The following is a 23,180-nucleotide window of genomic DNA, read 5'->3' as shown; positions in this document are numbered from 1 at the left end:
GCACCGTGTCTGCCTAGACACTTACTACTGCTCAGAGCAAGGCTGCCCTCTTCCTTTAGGGACCCTCCCTTCTCGGGAAGCGTCAGCTAGCCTCAGACCTGGGCTCGCCTACCTGGGTGTTGATTTCACAGAGTGAGGAGAGTGGAGTGAGATCCCGCAGCGTGTCAGACCGCCCATCTGTGATCACAATGGCCACTCTTTTGTCGGAGGCAAATCGCGCCAGCAGTCTGTCCTTGGTGAACTGAAGGGCCTCCCCCGTGTAGGTGCCACCTGCTATCCAGTTCAGATTCTTCACGGCCCTGCAAGCAAGTGGCAAAGGGAGGTCAGAGCTAACAGGCCCTGGTCCTAGACAATCCTCCCCCTCAAGATTTCAGAATTCAGATGAGTTCACAGCTGGGAATGAGCTGCTTTTGTGGCTAATGTGCTGGTATTACAGGACAAGCGGTGTCTGCTGGGCTGCTTCATATTTCATGGCTAAATCACCAGGGAAAGCAAAGACTTCTGCTCCCAGGTGGAGAGGACTGTTCTGCTGGTGAACAGGTCTCCTGGCAAATGCAGTGTACTTAGTCAGTCAACCTGGCAGATGCAATCCACTTGCACACATGAGGTACTTGCATCCCCTTGGAGGGGACCCACACTCTGTTCTCACCACTGCATGCATTTAGACACCCAGTCACTTCATCTGGGAGAGCAAGTTGGGGGTTTGGCCTCCACTGGCACAACTCTTTGCATCCACACCACTGAGAGGGCTTTATAGACCTATGTAGTCCGTCCATGCCAGCCAAGGGTATAATCGCTTGTAAAAGGCTTGTGATATGAAGAAGAGCTGAGCACTTGTGGAGATGGACACCGCTCAGAGCTCAGACAGGCTGTCACTGCAGGATGGGATTGATTGGGTGTGTTGTCAGGCCAAGCTAAGGAGAAATACAGTCACTAGGGACTGTGCACAAGTGAAGGAAATAGAACGCCACCCACCTCTGACCATCACCCCCTCCCACTCATCTCAGCACATTGGGACAGGTCCTCCAAAACCCCACTGCTGATTCTGGGTATGTCTACACAGTGGCAGAGAGGGCTGCAACACACACACAGTTAAGATGCAATGAGCGTGTTACTGCTTATTACACTAGCAGGACTCAGCGATGCAGGACTCAGGCAGTGCTACGTGCAGGACAGTAACTGCTCGTGGCCCTGGCGCTGGTCTCTGAGTGGCTCACTGAAGCCCAGCTCCCAGGCCTATAGACTTACTCCTTCAGGGCTCCGATGTTGTTAATGTTGGCATCGCCCATCGCCACCAGCTCCTGGGTGTTGTCATGGCTGTACTGTACGACACCCACTCGGGAATCCCCAGGTTCAAACTGTTGAGCAATGGTGAGACATGAATTGAAGTTGGGAACAAGGTAGGAATTTTCTGTCATATCTACGAGTTATCTGCATGACTCTGTAGCTATCACCTGGGCCCAGGGAAGCTCCTTGTCCGATATTAACCTGGACAGTCGTCTCCTTGAGAGGTTTGTCCTCCATCCAGTACTGGGACAAAACAGGACATGGTTTTGTCCGGTATTGGACGGGGTCACCGCATCATCCCCTCTGGCTCTTAAAAATCCCTCCCCCCACAGGGTGAGCGTACACACACTGACACACTGGTGGACAGGGGCAGGCCCACGCTGTTCCTGGAAGGCCCCGAATGTCCGGTTTTCCAGGGATGTGTGAGTGGCCCCCCTACCTTGGCATCCACTGGGGGGGAAGAATTTGTGTTCTCCGTAGCCTAGGGACTAGGACTGGCTGGCTGGAATCAGCACGTTTAACTGAACAACTCTACGGAGACAATGGGAACCCCAAGGCCGGACGATTAACTCCTCGCTGCAGACGCAGTTGAACATGGGAACACAGCCCAGCTGAGTCCGGAGAACAAAGAGGTGTAGAGCTGAGCTCTCAGGGTACAGTACACAGCAAAGAAAAACCCGTGGCTGGCCTGTGCCAGCTGATTCGTGTCTGTGGGGCTTCGGCTGCGGATTTCACTGCTGTGTAGACTTCAGGGATTGGGCTGGAGACCGAGCACTGGGACCTTCCCACCTTGCAGGGTCCTAGAGCCTGGGCTCCTGTCAAGCCCGGAAGTCTACCCAGCAGTGACACAGTCCTGCAGCCCGAGCCTCGCAAGCCTGAGTCGGTTGACAAAGGCCAGCAGTGGGTGTCCAAAAGACACTGGCCTCACCTGGAACTGAGAGACAAAGAGACAGAAAGAAAACCAAGATGGTTCCTTCAGGGAGCGCTGGCGTTAGCCAGTATGGAAGCTGTCTAACCTTTGCTTCTCTCTGCTAAGCGAAGGATTCTGCAGTCAGGTGCCCAATAGATGGTGTCCTGGTTTTGAGAGGGCTGCCTGGTGTCACTGCAAATAGGCCCTGGGAGCCCTGCGCCCAAAGGAGGTGGGAAACAAGCTCCTGGCAGGACTCTGGCGTGGCTGGACTCACTGCAGAGCCATGGAAAGCGACACCCAAAGGCTCAGTTTCAGAGCTGTGGAGGCCAGGGCCTGCTCTATGGAACTCTGAGGGTCCTTAGGGCTTGGCACACTAAACAGGTCACTACCAAGGGACAGGTTACAGGCTGGGACATGGACCAGACTCTGTGGATCTGTGACAAACATTGTCAACCACATGTTAGCAAGAGGGTAATGCATCCCGGGGCCCACAGGCAGCTCAGAAAGACCCTATTTTGTGCCTGTGGTGCCTAAAGATGCTGTGGCTCTGGCCTGCTAAAAAAGCCCCTACACATCATCACTGACCCAAAATGAGTAGAGGGAGGGTCCCACTTCCAGGCCCATCCCCTGCTTCTGGGGAGGAGAGGGCTCGCTGTCACAAGTCCAGGCCTATACTCAGCAATGGCATCTCCTCTCCTATCCTTCTCTGTTTTGTTCCAGCTGGACTCAGTGTACGAACAGGTGGAGGTGGCCGGGAAGGGCATTAAACCACCTTCGTGCTCCCCTTAACCTTAGCATGACTTAGAGCAGCTTTGGACAGTGTTTTTGCATCCACTCGGCTGCCACACACTCCTAGAGGCCATGGTGGTGGCTGAGAGTGGCCTGAGCACAGCAGCGCTCTTCCCATGCTCCTCTCCCAGGCACTGCCCCGGCACTTACCAGGACATACACAAGCGGGCTTAGGAGCTCAACGGCATTAACCCATGTTTGAACATCTCGGACACAAGTGCATTAACCAGGGAGCTTTGTAGACTCAACGGGAGCTGAAATGGATTTGCCCGTTCATCTAATCCAGTCACCCAGAGAGCGTTCCTCAGAACACGTCCCCTAAGAATTGGCTATTCTGAGGCAAAGAAGACAAGCCCATGGCAAAGGGTTCTGGTGACTGCAGGATTGGTATGTTGTATTAGGAGCTTCCGCTGCCGCTCTGCTCAGCTGGGAAGGAGACCCCTGTAGTTACACGTTATTTACCAACTGAGCCTTATGGTGTTAGCATACAAGTGAGGAGTGTTTGCCTGGTGTGTGTGTTTGCACTGTGTGAGGTGGCTCAGTCCATCCATTCTGTGTGGGAGGGAGATTTGTACCTACCGCTGTGCACACAGTACACGTCACCTTGAAAACTCACCTTCACACGCTCATCTTTGCTCAGCCTGTCAATGACTTTAATGATGAAATCCTTGGCGATCTGGAAGTTCTGCAGGCCAATACTCTCCGAGCTGTCCAACACGAAAAGCACATCGACGGGGCCGCATTTACACTCTGCAGCAAAGCATAGACCCAGAGGGATGTGTGTTAGACAGCCCGGCTGCTTTGACACAGCATAGTGCAGCTTGCACGAGCCCGTGGAGTGACAGCTGGTGTCAGTCCATAGTGATGTGCTCGCTTTGCCAACAAAGAAGATGTAGCCCAAAAGCAAGCAGAAAAATCACCACACGTAGGATTGGAGCTTTAGTTAGCCAGTTATTCCTTTTGATTTCCTCAAGGTCTCTCCTGACCTTTAAATGTTCTATCCAGCTTATTAAACACATAGGCAACATTTCAAAGAGCCCAAACTGCACTGACCACATCCCTTACAATTCTCATTTCTTCCAGCTACTCAGCTCAGAAGAGACAGAGGTGTAGGTTGTGTGTCTGATTCAGCTAGCTCTCCTCCAGGCTACAGATTGACTGGGCCATCTGGGTTTGATGGGGAAGCTCCACCTCTGGAAAACAATTTTTCTCAGCTCCCCTCCACCCCCGTGCCTTTGGGTTCCTAAACCACACCATCAAGACATTGTAAAGAGAAGCAAAATGGCAACTCCCTCATCCCTGGGAGTGGAGGGGAGGAAGCAGCAGATCTGGATTTACAACATGTACAACTGCTGTCTCTTTCAGTACAGAAATGATGGGAAAGGTCTCCCAGAGCACTGCTGGCTGTGGGTCATCCGGACAGTTATCTTCTCGAGATACAGCCAGATGCACTCTGGACTCCTTATTGCGAGTGCTGGAGGCCCTCAAGCTTTCCCTGCTACGATTCCTGCTTGGTTCTGAGGCTGTGTTCTCGGAGCTCTTTCAGCAGGACCAGATTGAATTGCTTGGCTAGTTACTGTGGCTTCGGGTACTGGAACAGGAAGGAGGTGGGATGGAAATGAGCAAAAGAACCAGGAACTATTCCCAAAGAGTTTGTAAAGTGACACTCACCGCAGCAAGCTGGAAGAAAGGGAGAGAGAGAGAGAATGGTAAAGCAGAGTGAACTTAACGTTCTTCCACACAGTAACTCAGGCAGCACAACTGCAAGAGCTGCCATGAAATATCACAGCTTGAGTGATGTACACAAGGACACAGCAAAATTACAATGTCTCCATTCAAGGAGGCTTCCCTCACATTTGGTACATTTAAAAACATCTCCTAGGTTCAGAACGTGCACGTTCAGCATCAGGCCTCAGCACCAGCTAGACAAGAGGGGTTTTAATGAAAAGATTGACGAGCCTTAGGGAATATGTGTGGAGAATATATTACTACCAGATGATACCAAAACAGAATCTTTCAGGGAGTACCCAAACACACGTCTGCAATTCAGTGGACTGGCCAATCATTTTCTAAACAGAAGAGGAGGTTTTAGAATAGACTGTACATGGAATCCTGCTTACCTGTGCTAAATACAGGCTGGGGAATGTTAGTTCAAATTTAAAAAACACCATGCAGTCGCCATGCACTGAAAACTTTCCCAAACACTGTAGATAGCTTCTCTTAGCACATTCTGCAGGTTTGGCTGCACTAGGGATCAGAAGGTTTGAAACAATTTCCTTGGCCAAGTTCCTTTCCTAGATACAGTGATTTATTACTTAAACCCAGAAAGATTAAGGAATTTCAGAGTGCAGAAAGCAAACTCAGCTCCCCAAATCCACCTCTATCCCGATATAATGCGACCCGATAACATGGATTCGGCTATAACGCGGTAAAGCAGTGCTCCAGGGGGGCGGGGCTGCGCACTCCGGTGGATCAAAGCAAGTTCAATGTAACGTGATTTCATCTATAATGCAGTAAGATTTTTTGACTCCTGAGGACAGCGTTATATGAAGGTAGAGGTGTACTGCAAATCCCCTGCTGCCCAGGTAACTGAGCATTGCATACAGGGCAAACAGCCTCATTCTCCCTGATGGTCACAGTTAGAGACGTTAAATTCCATTTTTTAATGAAAAATATTAAGGGCTTGATTTTCAAAGTCAGATGCAAGACTGCATTCAAAAATACATGCACAGATGTGCACATAATTTATATGTGCAGTTCCTAGCAGCACGCACAAATTCAGTGTTTGCACGTGCAATTCAGGTAGTTGCATGTGTCGCACTGGCCACCACCAACTACCTGATTTGCACATGCAGTTGCGAAAGTGGTAAATTACACATGCCTTTGCACACGAGGCATTAAAAATCAAGCCCTGACAGCCTGGGTGGCACAGGGCTTGCCTTATGGAGGGCCTGCATTTTCAGATGCTCTCCCAGCTGCAGATAGGTTAGACCTCCAGAGGACTGAGTTGTCAAACCCTCAGTCAGTTGGCATGTTGGATGGGAATGGTGCCTGCTTCCCCTCTCTGACCCTTCTGCAGTGACGAGTCCCATTGTTCATTGTGGGTGAAAAGTGGCAGAAGCTGGTATCACTGTGGGTGACTCCTTGACAAGGTAGCGAAGCCTAGGTTTTCCACCCATGCCATTTCACTCGACCCTAATGGGTGGAGGATGAGAGACTAAAAGCAGGGCCCTCACATCCTAGTGCTGTCAGAGGACTGGCTGGCACACCAGGATGGCTGACCTGCCATCCTGGAGTAGTTCTTAGTCTGCTTTGGGCATAGGAGTGGTTCCAAGCTGAACTGCACTGAGTAAATGGGCTTTAAGCTCTACTGTTGCAGCACACAGGCTGTCAGAGTTTCTGCAGCCACTGCCCCTACTCAGGGGAGGGCTTCTGAACTGCAGCCAGAGACAGACACACTGGCCCCATGCTCCCTTCAACCCCAGGGGAACAGAGCTGTGCTCTGCAGTGCACTAGGATGGGCAGCATGGCCTCATGGTGCAGCACAGCCCCTCAGGAGCAGGGCAAGTGCCATGCTTCCCTGGGCTTTGCTCAGGTTTTCACCTGTGGAAAAAATATCAGGCAAGAATCTGTTTTAAAAGTTTCTCTTTTTCCACAGGGGTTTTCCTGCAGCAACACCGGTCATCGCGTGAGCTTGTCTGGCAGGTCACTACCCAGTAGCCAGTCCCAGATCAAGAGCTTGCAGGTGGCTAGCTGGCTTGGCAGGCTGCCTGCCTTCCCAAAGCAACCAGGAGGGGGATACTCACAGCACATTTTCATTATGATGTCTAAAATTTCACATTCCTGGAAAGAAAGGAAAAGAAATGCAGAAGGGCCTCATTAGTGTACTAAAAATTCATTAATCTCTGTGAAATCACAGTCAAAGCCTGCCAATTCTATTACTATGGGCATATTTCATGGAACCCATAGTGATTCTAGGGGGTGAGGTATATGCTTGTTGTGTCCTCCTCCGTGGGAGGAAACTCAGGCCCTTACAGCTATGTGAACTGCTGGGTCCCAACAAAACACAGGGTTTCCAACTGGTAGAAAAGAGGGATTGGAATTACTGGAAGGGCCTGCAGGGAGGAAGACACAACTGGGTTTGGCCTCCTTCTAGCTACACCCTGAAGTTTATACAGCCCTACTGGGGACTTGCCCTGCACATGCTGCTGTCTAAGAACCTTCTAAAGGAATATTGTTCCCCTCAAGCCATAGCACAGGGCAGCTGAAAGACAGAGGCGGGAAAGCAAACAGTGCACACAATCGGTGTCACTCACATCTGGTCCTGGAGGCCCGGGGGGTCCGGGACGTCCCTGTCAAACAAAGCAGTGAAAAGATAGATGAGAGAGGAGCCAGAGTTGTCTGCAGTTATCTCCAGACTATCTGCTGTTAAGCAACACAGAGCAGAGTCTGGAAAAGTAGCGTCACTTCCAGGACTCAGCTGCTGGAGCTGAGCTTTGAGCAGGTCCATCTGCCTGTCTGAGCAGGCCCATGGAGCCAAGCCATAAGGTAAATCATCAGAAGCATTTTCCCAAACCACTCCAGCTGCGTAATGTGGCAGCTCCCAGCTTCCATGCACCAGCCTTTATCCACGTTCGCCAGATGAGGCCAGAAACGCGCTGCTAAAAATAGTGGTGCTTCTGCGGAGAAGGGAATATCCCCTCCGTCTCTGTCAGAGCCATGGCACCCTCTGTCTCCTCCTGACATCAAAGCCAGGGGACAGCTAGGGCTGGGCATGCTTCCGAGTCAGATGTTACCATTCTGCCAGTGGCCAGAGCCTGACCACTGAGCAGTAGCAGCCCCTCCTGCTACCCCAGGGCAGGTCACTGGCTAGCCTTCCCTGCCCAAGGGCTGGGCTCCTGTGAGAACACCAATGGGAATTACCTCTCCTGTTGTACAAACACAGTACAGACAAGGCTATGCAAATCAGCCCCTTGCAGGGGTAAAGTGCTGACCTCCCCATGCCACCTCACGGGACACACTGCAGGAGCCTGGGCTCCACTCAGGACCTTGCAGCAAGAAGACATTCGGGGCATTTTTTATCTCACTATAAAAATCCACCTCTAGGCTCCATCAGTGCTGGGGCTCCACAGGCGCCAGGGCACAAACACCAGCATTCAGCTTTGGGAGAGTTTTGCTCATTTTCCCAGGAGGGCAGGGCAGTGAGGAGTTGGGCCCTCAGCTCTAGTCACCCTCCCACAGGCTGTATTTATCAGCTGGGCTCAGATGCCCTAGTGAAGGCCTGGTCTGCATTATAGCATTGGCTAATTCAGGCAATGATCTATAGTCCATCTTCACTGGCCTCCATCTGAATTCTCCTCTTCAGCAGAGACTTTGCTTGCCCAGAGGAAAAGGAGACATTTATTTTACCCATCAGAGTCAGTGTGAGATTGCCATAGGCACATGAGGAGTGGAAAACTGAACTGGATGTGTTTGGACATATGAGGTATAACAGTGGCCCAGCTGTGATCTGTCAGTGCAGCAACATGGTAGAATTCATGCACAACATATAGTTAATGCTGGGTGGCAATTTTCCACCGGGATGGTTTTCTCTGAGGGAAAATGTAGTTTCTGCTTCACTGAAATGTTCTATGAGAAAATTTCAACTTCGCCAAAAAACACTGATTTTCTGTTGCAAGTAATGTAACAAACTATTTTGTTTCTGATAAGTTGAACCCAAATTGAACATTTCATTTTGCTGACCTGACCCAAAGCATTTCATTTTGAGCCCGTTCAACATTAAACTAAATTTCTTATTGGGGTGTATTGCCTCCTGGGAGTTGTATTTCGAGCCCCTATTCTTTCCAAAGGGTGGGGCTCACAGGAGGACATCTCTTATGAGGCAATGCAGACTCTCCAGTGACTAAACTGTGTGGTGTCTCATTGGAATTGCATAACTGTGGGTGCATCATGGGAGTTGTACAACCAGGGGAATAGCCCATAGGGGATAATGGAGGCATCAGGCTCCCAAACAACAATTCCCATGAGGCAATGCGCAAAAATGGTGAAACTTGGTTTAAGGTTGCACTGAAGTGTTTCTAGTCAGTTTCCAAATTGAAACAAAATGTTTCTATTTTGGGAATGTCTCAATGGTTTGTTTTGATCCACAATGCTGGAAAGTATCAGAGGGGTAGCTGTGTTAGTCTGGATCTGTAAAAGCAGCAAAGAGTCCTGTGGCACCTTATAGACTAACAGACGTATTGGAGCATGAGCTTTCGTGGATGCATCCGACGAAGTGGGTATTCACCCACGAAAGCTCATGCTCCAATACGTCTGTTAGTCTATAAGGTGCCACAGGACTCTTTAATGCTGGAAAGAAATGTTTAGATAGTTCTGAATCAACATTTTTCAGAAGTTTGTTTTGTGAAAAATTTTGATATTTCAATATTTCATCACAATTTGGGACACAAACAATTGCGCCGATTTGAATGTCTGTTATAGAGTTCATACAGCTCTGTCACTGCCCAGGGCTTCAGGAGCTGACAACCAGGATCAAAACTGGACACAACGATCTCTGTCAGACTGGCCTGCAGTTCACCACAAGCAGGTCAGAAGAGTAGATCAGAAAGCTCCCAGTGGCCCTAGCTCCTCGGTGCTCTGTCCCCTCCAGTCTGCTGTGCTTTTCAATACAAACTCTTTCACAGAGCTGGGTTACTTACCGGGGAGCCTTCAGGTCCTCGGTAACCCTTGGGCCCTCTAGGACCTTCAGAACCACGGAAGAGATTCTGGAAGAAAAGAACGAGCTGTTACTGAGGGATGGGACTGCAGTGGCATTGTCAGCTCTGCTGGATTACAGGGATTGTTTGCTGGACTTCGGGAGCTACGACTGACTTTGGCCTCACACATCACCCATGCTCTTAGCATTTTATAGAGTACTTTCCATTATCCGACACGCAGCATTATTATTTCAATTACGTGATATGTGATGCCAACTAAGAAATACACCAAAAGATCACTGCAAAAGCTCCGAGTCTGCAGTGTTTTTTTTAAAACCAATGGCCAAACTATGGCTGCTGGAGCCCATTTCCAAAGGCCAGCATGTTATTGTCAGGATGCCTCTTTACTGGCATGGGAGCGTACTGACACTAGTAGATTTAAGCACATCGGTGACACAAGTTGTGTCCCTGTCAGTTACTATTTGCTGCTATAAAATGTAGAATAGACTAACATCAACATGGCAAACTTCAAGTTATACCAACAGGAGCATGAACGAATTAGGGCCAGTGCCTGTATCTTTTGGTGCCAAGAGTAATCCTTGTGTGAGCAGCCCCAGTGAAGACAGTGAGGTTACTTGAATGAGGAAGGGGTGCAGGACTGGCTCCGCAGCTTTTCCAGCTTAATCTCTGACTACACTAGATCAACCAAACTATGGAAGTCGAATCTGCAAAAGCACATTGCCCCCAAATGAGTCTGACTGACAGCAGCTGCACCAATCCTCACCAGTGTTTAGCCCAGTGCAATTTGAAATTGCAAAGATATTGATTCATGAGAGATGAGATTTATAACCAAACTAAACTGTAGCACCAAAGGCCCATGGCAGTAGGATTAAAGCTACTTGATAACTTCCACAGTGAAAAACAAGTCATGAGATGGCAGATCCATGGGAGACACCTGTCCTGGCTTTAGGAAGTCTCCTAGTAAATCTGGCAAGTCCGATACGGTCAGCAGGCCAGATGGAACTGTGTGTGTATTTTGAAATGATTTGCATGTGTCCTCTGGGCCTTGGAGGGGTTCCTCTCAAACACTCGCATAGAAATGGTGGCCACAGCCAGGGTGAAGGCTCTGCTCTCTCAGCCTTGACATTTTCTTTCTGGCCAGGCTGCTTTCTGAAGCTTGTCCTTAGAGATGGAAAAGCAAATGAAAATGAAGCACAATCTGCTTTCTCTGTCCTGGCCACAGCTGGGAGCGAAGGGGCCCTTGGGAGAGGGGTTGCCTGGCTGTTGCTGAGCTCCTGGGCTGAGCACCCTGCTGGCATGCAGCCAGCATTGGTGCTTTCACCTCCAGTGCTTTCTAATCTCTGGCTTGGGGATGCCAAGATGAGCTCCCAAGGGGCCCCAGATTGTGCTGACTGGGCATGTGGAGCTTGTCACAAACCAACCTTCTCACTGGCCTCTGAATCCATAAACCCCCCTGCCATGTCCAGCTTGCTCCTGATGGCTGAATTTCAATTTCTGCTGGGGCTCCTGATAGTCTAGCAGCCCAAGGGATAGCTACCTTCAGCTTCTCCCTCTGACCCCCGGCTCTCAACCTTTCCAGATGGCTGTACCCCTTTCAGGAGCCTGATTTGTCCTGTGTACCACCTGCTTTCATGTCACTTAAAAACGACCTGCTGACAAAATCAGACATAACAATGCAGAAGTGTCCCAGCACACTGTTCCTGAACAATTGCTACTCTCTCATTCTTACCATAGAATTATAAAACAAATCATTGGAATATAACCACTACTGTACTTACGTTTCAGTGCACAGTGTATGTAGAGCAGTATAAACAAGTCACTGTATAAAATGTGAGTTTGTACTGGCTGTGCTAGCGCTTTTCATGTAGCCTGTTGTAATACTAGGCAAATATCTAGATGAGCTGATGTGCTCCCCTAGAATATCTCTGTGTATCCTCAGAGGTACGTGTACTTCTGGTTCAGAACAACTGGCCTAGTCACGTTGATGGTACATCAGCAAACACAATGGGCCATGGAAGAAGCTTATCTCCACCTGATGAACTTTCTTGTGGATGTTCTAGCCAGGATATGGGTAATGGCTTTGCTATGAATGGCTGGACAGGCAGCAGCTGTGGGTTATGGGGGGTTCGTACTGCTTCACGGTTCTTCACTCACAAGTGCTTGGAAAAGTTCCACTTGCACTGAGGACTTAGACCACACGGCAATGTTCCCAGCCATTGCCCAGCAGAGAGAGCAGGACTCTACCTGCTGCTGGGTCACAGAGCACTCAGTGTATGGCTAGCCAAGCCTGTCCTCCATGCACACCATTGGCATCAGCTCCAGAGCCCCATGGTATCTGTCCTTTGCTCCAGGGAATCGAACTAAAGAGGAATGCCTGACACCAGGATTCCAGGCTGCATTGACAGTGTTGCTGTTATGGAAAACAAATCAAACAGATCTGAGCTATTACCTCCCTGCCATCCTCCCCCATACACCCTAGAACAGGATATTTACACATGGGCAAAAGGCACTCCTCAGATTGGGACGCTTTACAGCAGAGCAATAGGCTGCACCAATAGTTTAGAACCAGAGCAAAACCTCTGGATTCCTCTGCATGGGGGAAACAATTCAGCTTTAAAAAGAAAGAGCTATCAGGCTCATTCTGCACTCACATCTTCCCCAGGGTCTCCTGCTTCTCCTTCATCGCCCTTGGGACCGGGATAGCCTCTAGTGCCCTGAAAAATGACACCAATAACACTGCGAATTAAAAGCCACGTATTAAATAACAAGCGTCCTCCCTAGCCTACAGTGAGTGTGAGAACAAGCTACGAGAGCAGACATCCCTGAGGAGTCACAGCTGGTCTCTATTCCTTGATGCTGAGTTACAATAAACGTGTGTCATCAAGATGGAGACCTTCTTTCTTGGCATAAAGCAACAAAGAGTCCTATGGCACCTTATAGACTAACAGACATATTGGAGCATAAGCTTTCGTGGGTGAATACCCACTTCGCCAGCTGTAGCAGCAATCCTTGCTCTGAACCACATTACAGAGTCCTCAGTGGGTGGAGAACATGGTCTGGGAAGCTTTCACTGGCTACAGAGAGATTCCTGTGCACTGCAGAACCAGCCCCAAGTCTCTGAACGAACCAGATCCTGAAGTGTGCACTGTACAGCTTGTATCCAGCTAACTGATGAGTGAGTTGGTGTGGATGATTAGTCAATGAATACCCACTTTCTTGACATGAGTTACCATACAGCCCTTACGGAGGTAACCTTGTAACACGCACCAGCAGTTCCATCAGCTTTTGCGACCCCCTCTCCATGTTATTATGAGTTGCACCAGAAAGGGAAATCCATACAGAGCATATCTATAGCTAAAGATACCCACACAGCACAGGTCCGGGGGTAGCAGGGGACGTCCTAACCTTTTGGAAACATGGACTTCGGGATGAGCAGGGCTGGCCAGCCAGCGGTGGGAAGCCCATTTCAGAGCATGGTCAGCCAACAGGCTCCGGTGCCAAGTGGCTAGTTGTGAACAATGCTAGGGGCTATAACCAGGATGCTTTGCTCAGGCAGTTTTGTGTTACATTACCCTGTAGGGGAGATGGAGGCAGACTTACATTAATACCAGGATTTCCTCTGTTGCCTGGATAGCCCTGAGAGGGAAGGGAAAACAGTATGTTAAATCAGAGGAATAGAAATAATGTTAATTATTGTGTAACCATTTTCTGTGTAACAAACAAAACTCACTGGGAAGCCTGGGAAACCATCTGTGCCATTTCCTGGAATGCCATCCGCTCCCTAGTGGGAAGAGCAAAGATAAGTGAGGTGTCAAAACCAAACCAATTAATTCACTTATCTGCATGTCACACTTTCTCTAGCAGGCAGCCATTCACCCACAGCATAGTGTCCACACACTCTCCTATTCAACAGAGCTCATAACTTCTCCCTGGGATGGGACACTCGCAGGCCAGAACCCTACAACATTCCTCCTGGCCTTCTCCAGAGACACAGTCATGATGAATAAGGTGAAAGTCCTCAATGATGGGCCAACTATCAATACGTCCTGCTGGTTTCCCCCCTGTAACCATTGTCATCAGGCATATGAATCACAAGCTTTAGTGGCCACTTCTAACTGGAAGTGCTTAAGTCTTGTCCACAACTACAATGAACCCATTACAATCACCATGTTCACAGCTTGTGTTTTGTAAAAGGTGACTGCTGCAGGAATGCCTGCTCTTTATTTCTGAAGTAAGAAGTAAAAGGGAGAGCAGCAGCAGGGTGTGGCAGGTGGGAAAGGCACGAAGATCTCCTTTTCCTCCTCTGGAGTTTTACTGTTATAGGGACCTTTCAGAGATCAGGCGTAAGGGATTTGGCCGTTGGAAGGAGGATGCAGCCAAGACACCAATACACATGCTTTATATATACACACCCCAATAGAGGAACCAGCAGCTGTAAAAGAAGACTAATATTTTAGACCTCTGGGTCCTCTACCGAAATGTGTATTCAAGGCATAACTCTTCCAGCCTGCAGAGCGGGAGACCATAGTGCAAGGACTCTTTTCAAAGGGCTGGCTAGTGACAGTATGATAGACATACAATTAATCCTACTTCCACCAGAAAATGTGTAGGCCAGATGGATTGTTTTTTCTCCTCTGGATTGGATGAGTCTTGTTACTTCAATGAACCTCCATTGCAGTGCAGTGACATGTGCAGTAGAAATCCTTTTGGGAACTCCAGCTGAAGGCTGCAAGCTAGTCGTGTGCAGTGGCTCACACAATAAGTAACAGGTGTGCTGGTTTCAGTTCTATGTACGCCAGAGAAGTGGGATGGGAAAAGTTCAGAAGAGAAGAGATCAGAGAAGAAAGGAGAGTTTTGTGGCTGAGCTACTGACGGGAAATGCTGCCTGCCTCTTGGACCAGAGGCTGTGCTTGTAATGGCTCATTTCTTTTCTATACAAACTAAACCCACAGAAGCAGACCCAAACGATAACATAGGTTTACAGCATTTCACAGACAGAATATTCTGAACTTCTCTGTGGAGAAAAATGGATTCCGTTCCAACCAGTGATGAGCTGCCAAAATCTTAACAACTGGTTCCCTATAAAAAGTTCTGATTTAAGTGGGGGGAGCAGGAGAGGAGCCGGGGTTGGGGGAGACATACTCATGGGGCCGGGGGCCCCTGCAGGGCCTGAGGCAAATTGCCGCACTTGCCCCCTCCCCTCCAGCCAGCCCTGGAGCTTGCAGCAGCCCCCGCCCCACACACACACACCTTGCTGGCTGCTCAAAAAGTGGCAGCAGGACTCCTCCCGAGCTCAGCTGAGCTGCCCAGCTGGTGCCGGCAGCTGGCCACCGTGCAGCTCGGGGGAAGCAGGGGAGGGGGAAAGTGGGGAATCCTGGGAGCAACAGGATGGCCCAGTCCACGGACTGGAGTTCTTTGCCCACCTCCTGGCCCTTTAACAACCGGTTCTCCACGGAGGTCTAATTTTAGCAACCGGTTCTTGGGAACTGGTGGAACCTGGCTCCAGCTCACCACTTGTTCCAACCATTGGTAGGACAATGAATGAATCCACAATACAAAATGAATACGAAATGTGAGAAGAATGGGGACCCATTTGGAGATCGTCAGCTGGTGGAAATCAGTGTAACACCATTGACATGAATGGAGCACACCCGCTGGGGAGCCAGTCCATAATCCTAAGTGCATTTGGTACCAAGGGACACATATTACAAACAGCTGAGGGTGACTTGAGAGTGGTGGGTTCCAGACTGATCTCTTTTGGGGCCTGAATGTATTTTAGAACAAAGTAAACTCAAGTGTGTACGCTGGCCCGCTAGAGTCTCTCTGCCCAGCCCTGCTGGCAGATGTTATGTTTGGATCCCTCTCCCCCAGCATCCCAACATACCATACAGCACAGCTGGAGCCAGACTCCAGAATGGGTTTAACCTGTCAGCTACGTCTCCCATTCTGTGGCTCTACTGCATGGGCCAGACCCCCAGCGGGTGTCAATCAGACCTAGCGCCATTGGCATGAATAGCCCAGATCCCCAGTGGGTGTAACTCAGCCTATCTCCAGCTAAGTCAATGAAACGATGCTGATTTTCACCAGCTGAGGATCAGCCCTGTGTATGTGTGTGACCAGTGGGGACTCCTGCACAGCCCTCTGCAGTTCTGCTGTGTAAGCCAAGGGCGGGGTGTGGGAGGGCTTCCTCTTGCTGAGCACGACCAGTTGTAAGCCACTTTTCATCTGTCATATTCCACTGTGAAATACCACTCACCCTTTCACCCATCAAGCCAGGGTCTCCAGGCAATCCAATGGCTCCAGGGGATCCTTTGGGGCCCTGAAGGGAGACGGTGAAATGGTCAAGCATATTGTAAAGGACCTTAATGCACAGCAAATGATCCCTTCAAAGGCAAACCAGCTGCATTCATTTTCCTGTGACATTTTGATCCCTCACTTCCTACCTTATGAGAACCCCGATGCTCTGAAGAATACAAATGGGAACATTGCTATATTCCAGGTGAAGTTGTTTACTTGTGGACAGCACGGGGAGTAAACTGTGCACCTTTGCCATTGTTTCAGTTCCCCCTTTTCCTCAGGGCAGTGGTGCAGGCCTGTCAGGTGATCCATCCCGGAGTAGGACCAGACAAAGCCCACAAGGTGCATTGTAGGGAATGAGCCAACCCAGGCTTGTCAGGTTAGACTAGTGTCCTAAGAGGGCCCTCCTCTACATTCTGGAATGTTCTTATTGCAGAAATCAAAGAGAGTAGACAGGCTGCTGTTAATAAAAATCTCTTGCTGAGTAGCTATACTGTCTACCAGCTCTGCTCAGAAAACTGGCCCTAGAGATCTGTGGGTCCACACTGAAGAAGAAGCGTTTAAATCCTACCATCCCATCATGGACGTGAATTACTGTGTGTCTTGGAAAACCAGCTTCCCTGCTCCTGTTTATAAGGGCGCCGCATGGTTTTCCAAGATCTGCAAGGCTAGGCACCCTGTCCATTGGGAGGCACGAGGGAGCCTTTTTTGATCACCGCTCTCTGGTTTATATATCACACAGCCATTCCTTCCTTGAAGGCAATGATAAAGAACACTAACCTCAGGTCCCATGGGTCCTTCGTCTCCTCTGTACCCCTTGGATCCAATCGGACCAACCGCACCCTGTGAAAGTAAAAAGAGAACTGAGAGTTTCATTTTTTCCCTGTCTGGCTGGTTACGTTCCTCTGGAGACATTGCCCAGAGGAGCACAAACCCGTCTCCCATGCATTGTGCACAGGGCCTGTGCAGAAACGTGATTCCCCGCTATCCTGCTACAGGATGGACCCTGGGCACCACATCACAAACCTCACCTTGGATTCTGAGCATCCAGCAAGACAGAAATGCTGAGTACTGCACAGTCACAGATGTCGTGGCTGGCAGCCCAGATTCTGCCAAGTGACTCATTCCCAAACGTCATGCTTGAAAGACTTTTGGTGCTTCAATTCATGTCCAAATTTAGCTCACCAGGGTGGGGAATATTTCTTCATTTCATGACCCACAGGGTGAGGGCTGGTCCCTGATGAACCCACTACACATTAATGGGTCATGCTCAGCTCATCACAGTTTATTTTAAGGTTTCCATTTATACATACAGGTGGTCAGACTGGATGATCACAATGGTGCCTTTAGATCTTGGAATCTCTGAATCTAGCTATCTATAACACACACTACTCCTGTCAGTAACAAGCTTATACCCCCATTATATATGGAACCTTAATATTAAGTGTGGCCTCTAATTCCTTTCAGCTGGCAGCAAAACCATTCTTCCATGCAGGCTTTGATAACATACATAATACACATGATTACGTGTTGTGTCTCTTAGACTCATAGATCTTAAGGCCAGAAGGGACCATTGCCATCATCTCGTTTGACCTTCGGCATATCGCAGGCAACAGAGCCTCACCCACCCACTCCTGTAACAGACCCCAAACCTCTGGCTGAGTTACAGATGTCCTCAAATCACGATTTAAAGATTTTAAGTTACAGAGAATTCACCATTTACACTTGTTTAAACCTACAAGTGATCCTATGCCACATGCTGCAGAGGAAGGTGAAATCTCCCCACCCCACCCCCGACCCAGGGTCTCTGCCAATCTGACCTGTGGTAAAATTCCTTCCGACCTCAAATATGGCCATCAGTTAGACCCTGAGCATGTGGGCAAAACCTGCCAGCCAAACACCTGGGAAAGAATTCTCTGTAGTAACTCAGCCCTCCCCATCTAGTGTCCCATCACCAGCCACTGGGGATATTTTGCTACTAGCAGTCGCAGATCAGCTATATGCCATTGTAGGCATCTCATCACACCATCTACTCCATCATCGTATCAAGCCCAGTCTTGAAACCAGTTACCTTTTTTGCCCCCACTGCTCCCCTTCAGAGGCTGTTCCAGAACTTCACTCCTCTGGTGGTTAGAAACCTTCACCTAATTTCAAGCCTAAATTGTTGATGGCCAGTTTATGTGTGTTTGTTCTTGCACTACTGCACAAGCACTGTCCTTTCCTCTTTGCAGCTGGGCTGCCACATCCTTGCCCAGCAACCTGCAGCAGATTCCATTGCCTGAAACTGCAGCAGCCAAGTTCCTCGTTGTAGCAGATCAGTGGTGCTCCAATGACGCAGTAAGGTAAAAGCTGAGATGAGGAATCGAGTCTTTCGCCCTTAGGTCTGTAGATAATATGTAGTGATCATAGCTTTGTTCCCATCTCACAGCTGTATAGTGCCCTAGGAGAGTCATCTTTCAAAGGCCTACATTGCCGACTGATCTCACCGTTATGTCCTGCTCTAGGGAGCATGATGAATGCAGTGACTCTGCGACCCCTATACTGTCATTGTCAGACAATGCTGCCGAAGCAATGGTGACCACTAAGTCTGGACTGAGTCGTTGGTCTCAGTCCGGTTCAATGCAATGAGCTCTGTGGCTGGCAGAGAGAGGCCAAGCACTTCATAGAGCAGAGAGGATGAACCAGCATCCTACTCAGTAAGACTCCTGAAGGATCTTAACAGGATCCTCACTGCTCTGTCTGAGACATCCAGTCTCTAGAGGTATCAGCCTGGCATCTCTCACAGTCCTATTGTAAACCACCTGCTATGGTAAATCTGTGAGCAACTGCACCCAGCTCTCTTCCTGTGGGCCCCAAAAGTAACCTGCTCAATTAGCAAGCAAGCCTTTCCCAAACATGCTCCCTCTCCCCTGTCACTCAGATGAATGGAGTGGAAGAGGCTAACTGCATGCTAGACTCCTCTGCTACTTCATGTGCAAGTTGGTCACTGCTTTCCGTGGAAAGACCCTTCCATTGTTCACAACCAAGCTCAAATCACCAGGTCGCCAAAACACACTGCACAAAGTGAGCTGCTTTCCCAGCTGCTGTGTGAAATGGCCCATCTGCATTGAAAGGGACAAGCTTTCCCAGCGTGAATCAGCGCCATCGCCAGCATGTGCATGGGACACTATGACCAGCCTGCAGGAGTAGGGCCAGAAACACTCAGCCATGTACACCCCTTGCCCCCATGCCCACAATTACAATAATAAGCTAAGCCTTAGAGAAAAGGTTTTATGAAAAGGGAGCAAGTGGCCTTTCTCTCCTGAAAGCTCTGCCTGGTGTGCACAACGGCATCATGCTGGACACACAAGGGGCAGGCCAGCGCTTCCATTAGGCGATCCTAGGCGGTCGCCTAGGGCACCAGGATTCGGGGGTTGGCATTTTGTGCACTCCCCATGGGACGCACAGGAGCTTCCGGTTCTGTTCCCGTCCCGCCGCCTAAGAAGGACCTTCTGCCGACGTGCCGCGGAAAACAGTGTCAGGCAATTGAGCAGCTCAATGACTGCCGCTGTCGCCTGCAGCATTTCAGCGGAGGGTCCCTCTTCAGCGGCGCGACAGCAGCGGAACCGGAAGCTCCCGCGTGCCCCGTGGGATGCGCACAAAATGCTGCCCCCCGAATTCTGCCTAGGGCTCCAGAAATCCTGGCGCCGCTTCTGATAAGGGGTGGGACTCACAAAGATATGATGCACCTAAACACATTTGTGAATCCCAGCTGAGATGCTCAGGCATAAGAGCTCAGGAAAGAGCCGGGGCTGGGGATTTAACCAAGCTCTCTAGCCCTCTTGGGCAGGTGTTGTGTGTCACACCGTGCGTATGACATGAACTTTGTCTTGACAGAGAGGGCTACTGCATAGCCCCTTCTCTGTTGCTGGGCTCGGGGGGTTGGTGTATGGCGCCAGCTGGGGTGACAAAGTTATGCCAGCAAAGTGCTGGGGGCAGATGGTGAAATGGAAACAGTGTGTTGGAGTTTGGAAGAGTTGGTATTGCCCACACTCTGAGGCTTGGACGAGGCACAGTCTCAACTTAAAGGGGCAGGGATTTCACCAGGCAGCCCCCAGCAGTGTGCACAAGAGCTGAAATGGGAGGCTGAGACTGCAGCCTTAACTAGTCAAGGATTCCATCCAGGCACAGGCCATGCCCTCTGAACATCCTTGACGTGAATCCTGGGAACAGCCACGAGCAATCAGCGTTTGGCCTTGAACCACTGTAGTCACAAGCTCCGGGCTGAGCCAACCTGACATAGACTCAGCTAATGCTCTCAGGGGTGGCACCATTGGCAAAGATGGCGAGAGGCAAACGGTGGAAGAGAGAGGTTCCAGTGGAAATAAATTTCTCAGCGTGCTTTTAAAGGTTTTGAAAGAAGAATGTCGCTTAGCAATAAACAGAACAAGTTACAAAGACACTGTTGCCAGGAAATTGGATAATGATTTTGATGACCCACTGCTCTGCACTGCTGGGCTAAGTGGAATTCCACAGGCTAGATCACATGGAGCTAGCTGGGCCTGCTGGCCAGTGCAGTAGATGAGTGGTCTTGCTTTGCACTTCTTTGATGGAGGTCACAGTCCAAACCCTTTCAGTCTCCAACTGAGCAAAGGCAGCACACCCAGGCTCTGATGAGGAGTGTCACATTGCTCAGCTAAAAAGAACAGGTGCACTTGTTGCACCTTAGAGAACAACAAATTTATATGAACATAAGCTTTCGTGGGCTACAGCCCACTTTATCAGATGCATAGACAGAAACATATAAGAAGAATCTATATATACACACAGAGAAGATGCCATACCAGCTCTAAGAGGCTAATTAATTAAGATGACCTGTTATCAGCAAGAAAAAATACTTTTGTAGTGATAATCAAGATGGTCAATTAAGTCCATAAGAATCAGGAAGATTGACAAGAGGTGTAAGGATCATTATTGTAAGGAAATAGATTCAAGTAGTGTACTGACTCAGCCGAGGAAATAGATTCAAATACTTGAATCTATTTCCTTATGATAATGATCCTTACACCTCTTGACAACCTTTGTAATTGACCATCTTGATTACCACTACAGAAGTTTTTTTTCCTGCTGATAATAGGTCATCTTAATTAATTAGCCTCTTAGAGCTGGAGTGGCATCTTCTCTGTGTGTATATATATACTCTTCTTAGATGTTCCAGTCTATGCATCCGATGAAGTGGGCTGTAGCCCACGAAAGCTTATGCTCAGATAAATTTGTTAGTCTCTAAGGTGCCACAAGTACTCCTGTTCTTTTTACAGATACAGACTAACATGGCTGCTACTCTGGAAATTGCTCAGCTGAGACCTCTCTAAGGCCAGATAATACCTGCCCACAGACGTGCAGTGAGAGGTAGGTAGCATTGGCGAAAGGCAGGATGGACGTTCTGGTCAGGCACGCCTGTCCTCCTGGAATAGCCACGTGGTTAGGGTATGTCTCTCAGCTGCAGAAGACTGGTTCCGGCTGGTTCTAAACAGGAGCCTGGGTCTCCACGTGAGTGTTTTAACCATCACGCTATAAGCTATTCTATGAAATGGGCTTGTCAGTCTCTCCTACTGGAACTGTTCCACTTTATACTCTCCATTGCCAGGTGGCCTGGGGGTTCCATGGTTCAGGGCTTCCAGCGCACCCAGAACCCCTCCAGCCTGTCAGGTTAGGTGACAGGAACCTGGAAGCCCTGGGGCCATTGGTTTGTGGCTCGTCAGCAGCCCAGGCTCTAGATACCATCTGGTCCTGGTGACTTGTTACTGTTCAGTTTATCAATTTGTTCCAAAACCTCATCTAATGACACCTCAATCTGGGACAATTCCTCAGATTTGTCACCTAAAGAGAATGGCTCAGGCATGGGAATCTCCCTCATATCCCCTGCAGTGAAGACTGATGCAAATGTAACACCGCCTCCCCCATCCTGTTCACTGGCCCACTCTAAGGTTGTTCAAACCAGGGTAAGTCAGCCTTGGGGCTTTTTACACAATACTAGGACACTGGGCCTGAGGTTCCTCTGTGTACTCTGCGTTGTATGTCTGTGTGTCACCTCAGGCCAGACCCACTCAGACAAACCGTCAGCAACAAGGCTTTATTCTGTAAGGAAACCAACCAGGATTCCAGCCCAGCAGCCTCCTGCCAGCTTGCCAAACTCAGGCTCCCAGCTCAGTCAGTGCTGAGACGTCCTGCTGGGAGGGCAGAGGGTACATCCTGGCAGAACCAGGACGTTCTTTCAACATGCTGCAGTTTGTAGTCTGCAGTTTGTCGCTCCCATGGCTGCTGCTGAAGCACGCTGCACTTGGGATACACCAAGAATTCATTTTGTTTCCTCACAACAGCCTTATCTTCCTGGAGTGCTCCTTGAGCAACTCTATCGCCCAGCGGCACCACTGATTGTTTGGCCGGCTTCCCGATTCTCACGGACTTAATTAGTTTTTGGTTTTTTGAGTCTTTTGCTAGTTGCTTTTCAACTTCTTTTTTGGCCTGCCTAATTGTACTTTTATAGTTGACTTGCCAGAATTTATGCTCCTTTCTATTTTCCTCAGAATGATTTGAATTCCAATTTTTAAAGGACATCTTTTTGCCTCTTACCACCTCTTTTACTCTGTTGTTTAGTCATGGTGGCATTTTTTTGGTCCTCTTACTCTTTTTTTAAAAAAATTGGGGTGCACATTTAATTTGAGCTTTTATTATGGTGTTTTTAACAAGTGTCCATGCAACTTGCAGGCATTTCACTCTTGTGACTGTTCCTTTTCATTTCCATTTAAACAGCTTCCTCATTTGTGTGTAGTTCCCCTTTTGGAAGTTAAACACCGCTGTGGTGGGCTGTTTTGGTAGCCCTCCTCTGCTGAAGGATGTTATATTTAATTACATTATGGGTGCTATTGCCAAGCGGTTCGGTTATATTCACCTCTTGGACCAGACCCTGTGCTCCACTTAGGACTAGATCAAGAATTGCCTCTCCCCTCGTGAGTTCCAGGACTTGCTGCTCCAAGAAGTTGTCGTTGATGGTGTATAGAAATTTTATCTCCGCATCTCGTCCTGAGTTGACATGGGGTTAGTTGAAAGCCCCCAGAGGGACCAGTCTGTGATGCAATCACTCCCGGATCCCACCAATTATCTGAGGCATGTCTTACTAAGACTTTCTCTCCCACATGAAA

The 23,180-nt window shown here is 49.2% G+C and overlaps 1 protein-coding gene across 1 annotated transcript in view; it reads right to left on the bottom strand.

The window, feature by feature from the left end:
- The window catches only part of COL6A1 (collagen type VI alpha 1 chain), a 68,795-nt gene that overhangs the window by 5,016 nt on the left and 40,599 nt on the right, over positions 1-23,180 (bottom strand). The window contains exons 21-32 of the mRNA XM_032769467.2: positions 16,780-16,842; positions 15,959-16,021; positions 13,433-13,483; positions 13,303-13,338; positions 12,354-12,416; positions 9,685-9,750; positions 7,303-7,338; positions 6,793-6,829; positions 4,658-4,666; positions 3,603-3,736; positions 1,249-1,358; positions 113-299 (exon numbers count right to left, since the gene is read on the bottom strand). Of these exons, the coding sequence (XP_032625358.1) occupies positions 113-299; positions 1,249-1,358; positions 3,603-3,736; positions 4,658-4,666; positions 6,793-6,829; positions 7,303-7,338; positions 9,685-9,750; positions 12,354-12,416; positions 13,303-13,338; positions 13,433-13,483; positions 15,959-16,021; positions 16,780-16,842 (855 nt within the window). The remainder of the gene's footprint in view (positions 1-112; positions 300-1,248; positions 1,359-3,602; positions 3,737-4,657; positions 4,667-6,792; positions 6,830-7,302; positions 7,339-9,684; positions 9,751-12,353; positions 12,417-13,302; positions 13,339-13,432; positions 13,484-15,958; positions 16,022-16,779; positions 16,843-23,180) is intronic.

This window comes from Chelonoidis abingdonii, chromosome 10 (genome assembly GCF_003597395.2).
Source record: "Chelonoidis abingdonii isolate Lonesome George chromosome 10, CheloAbing_2.0, whole genome shotgun sequence".
Classification (NCBI taxonomy): Eukaryota; Metazoa; Chordata; order Testudines; family Testudinidae; genus Chelonoidis; species Chelonoidis abingdonii.
This window is presented reverse-complemented; position numbering and strand designations above follow the sequence as displayed.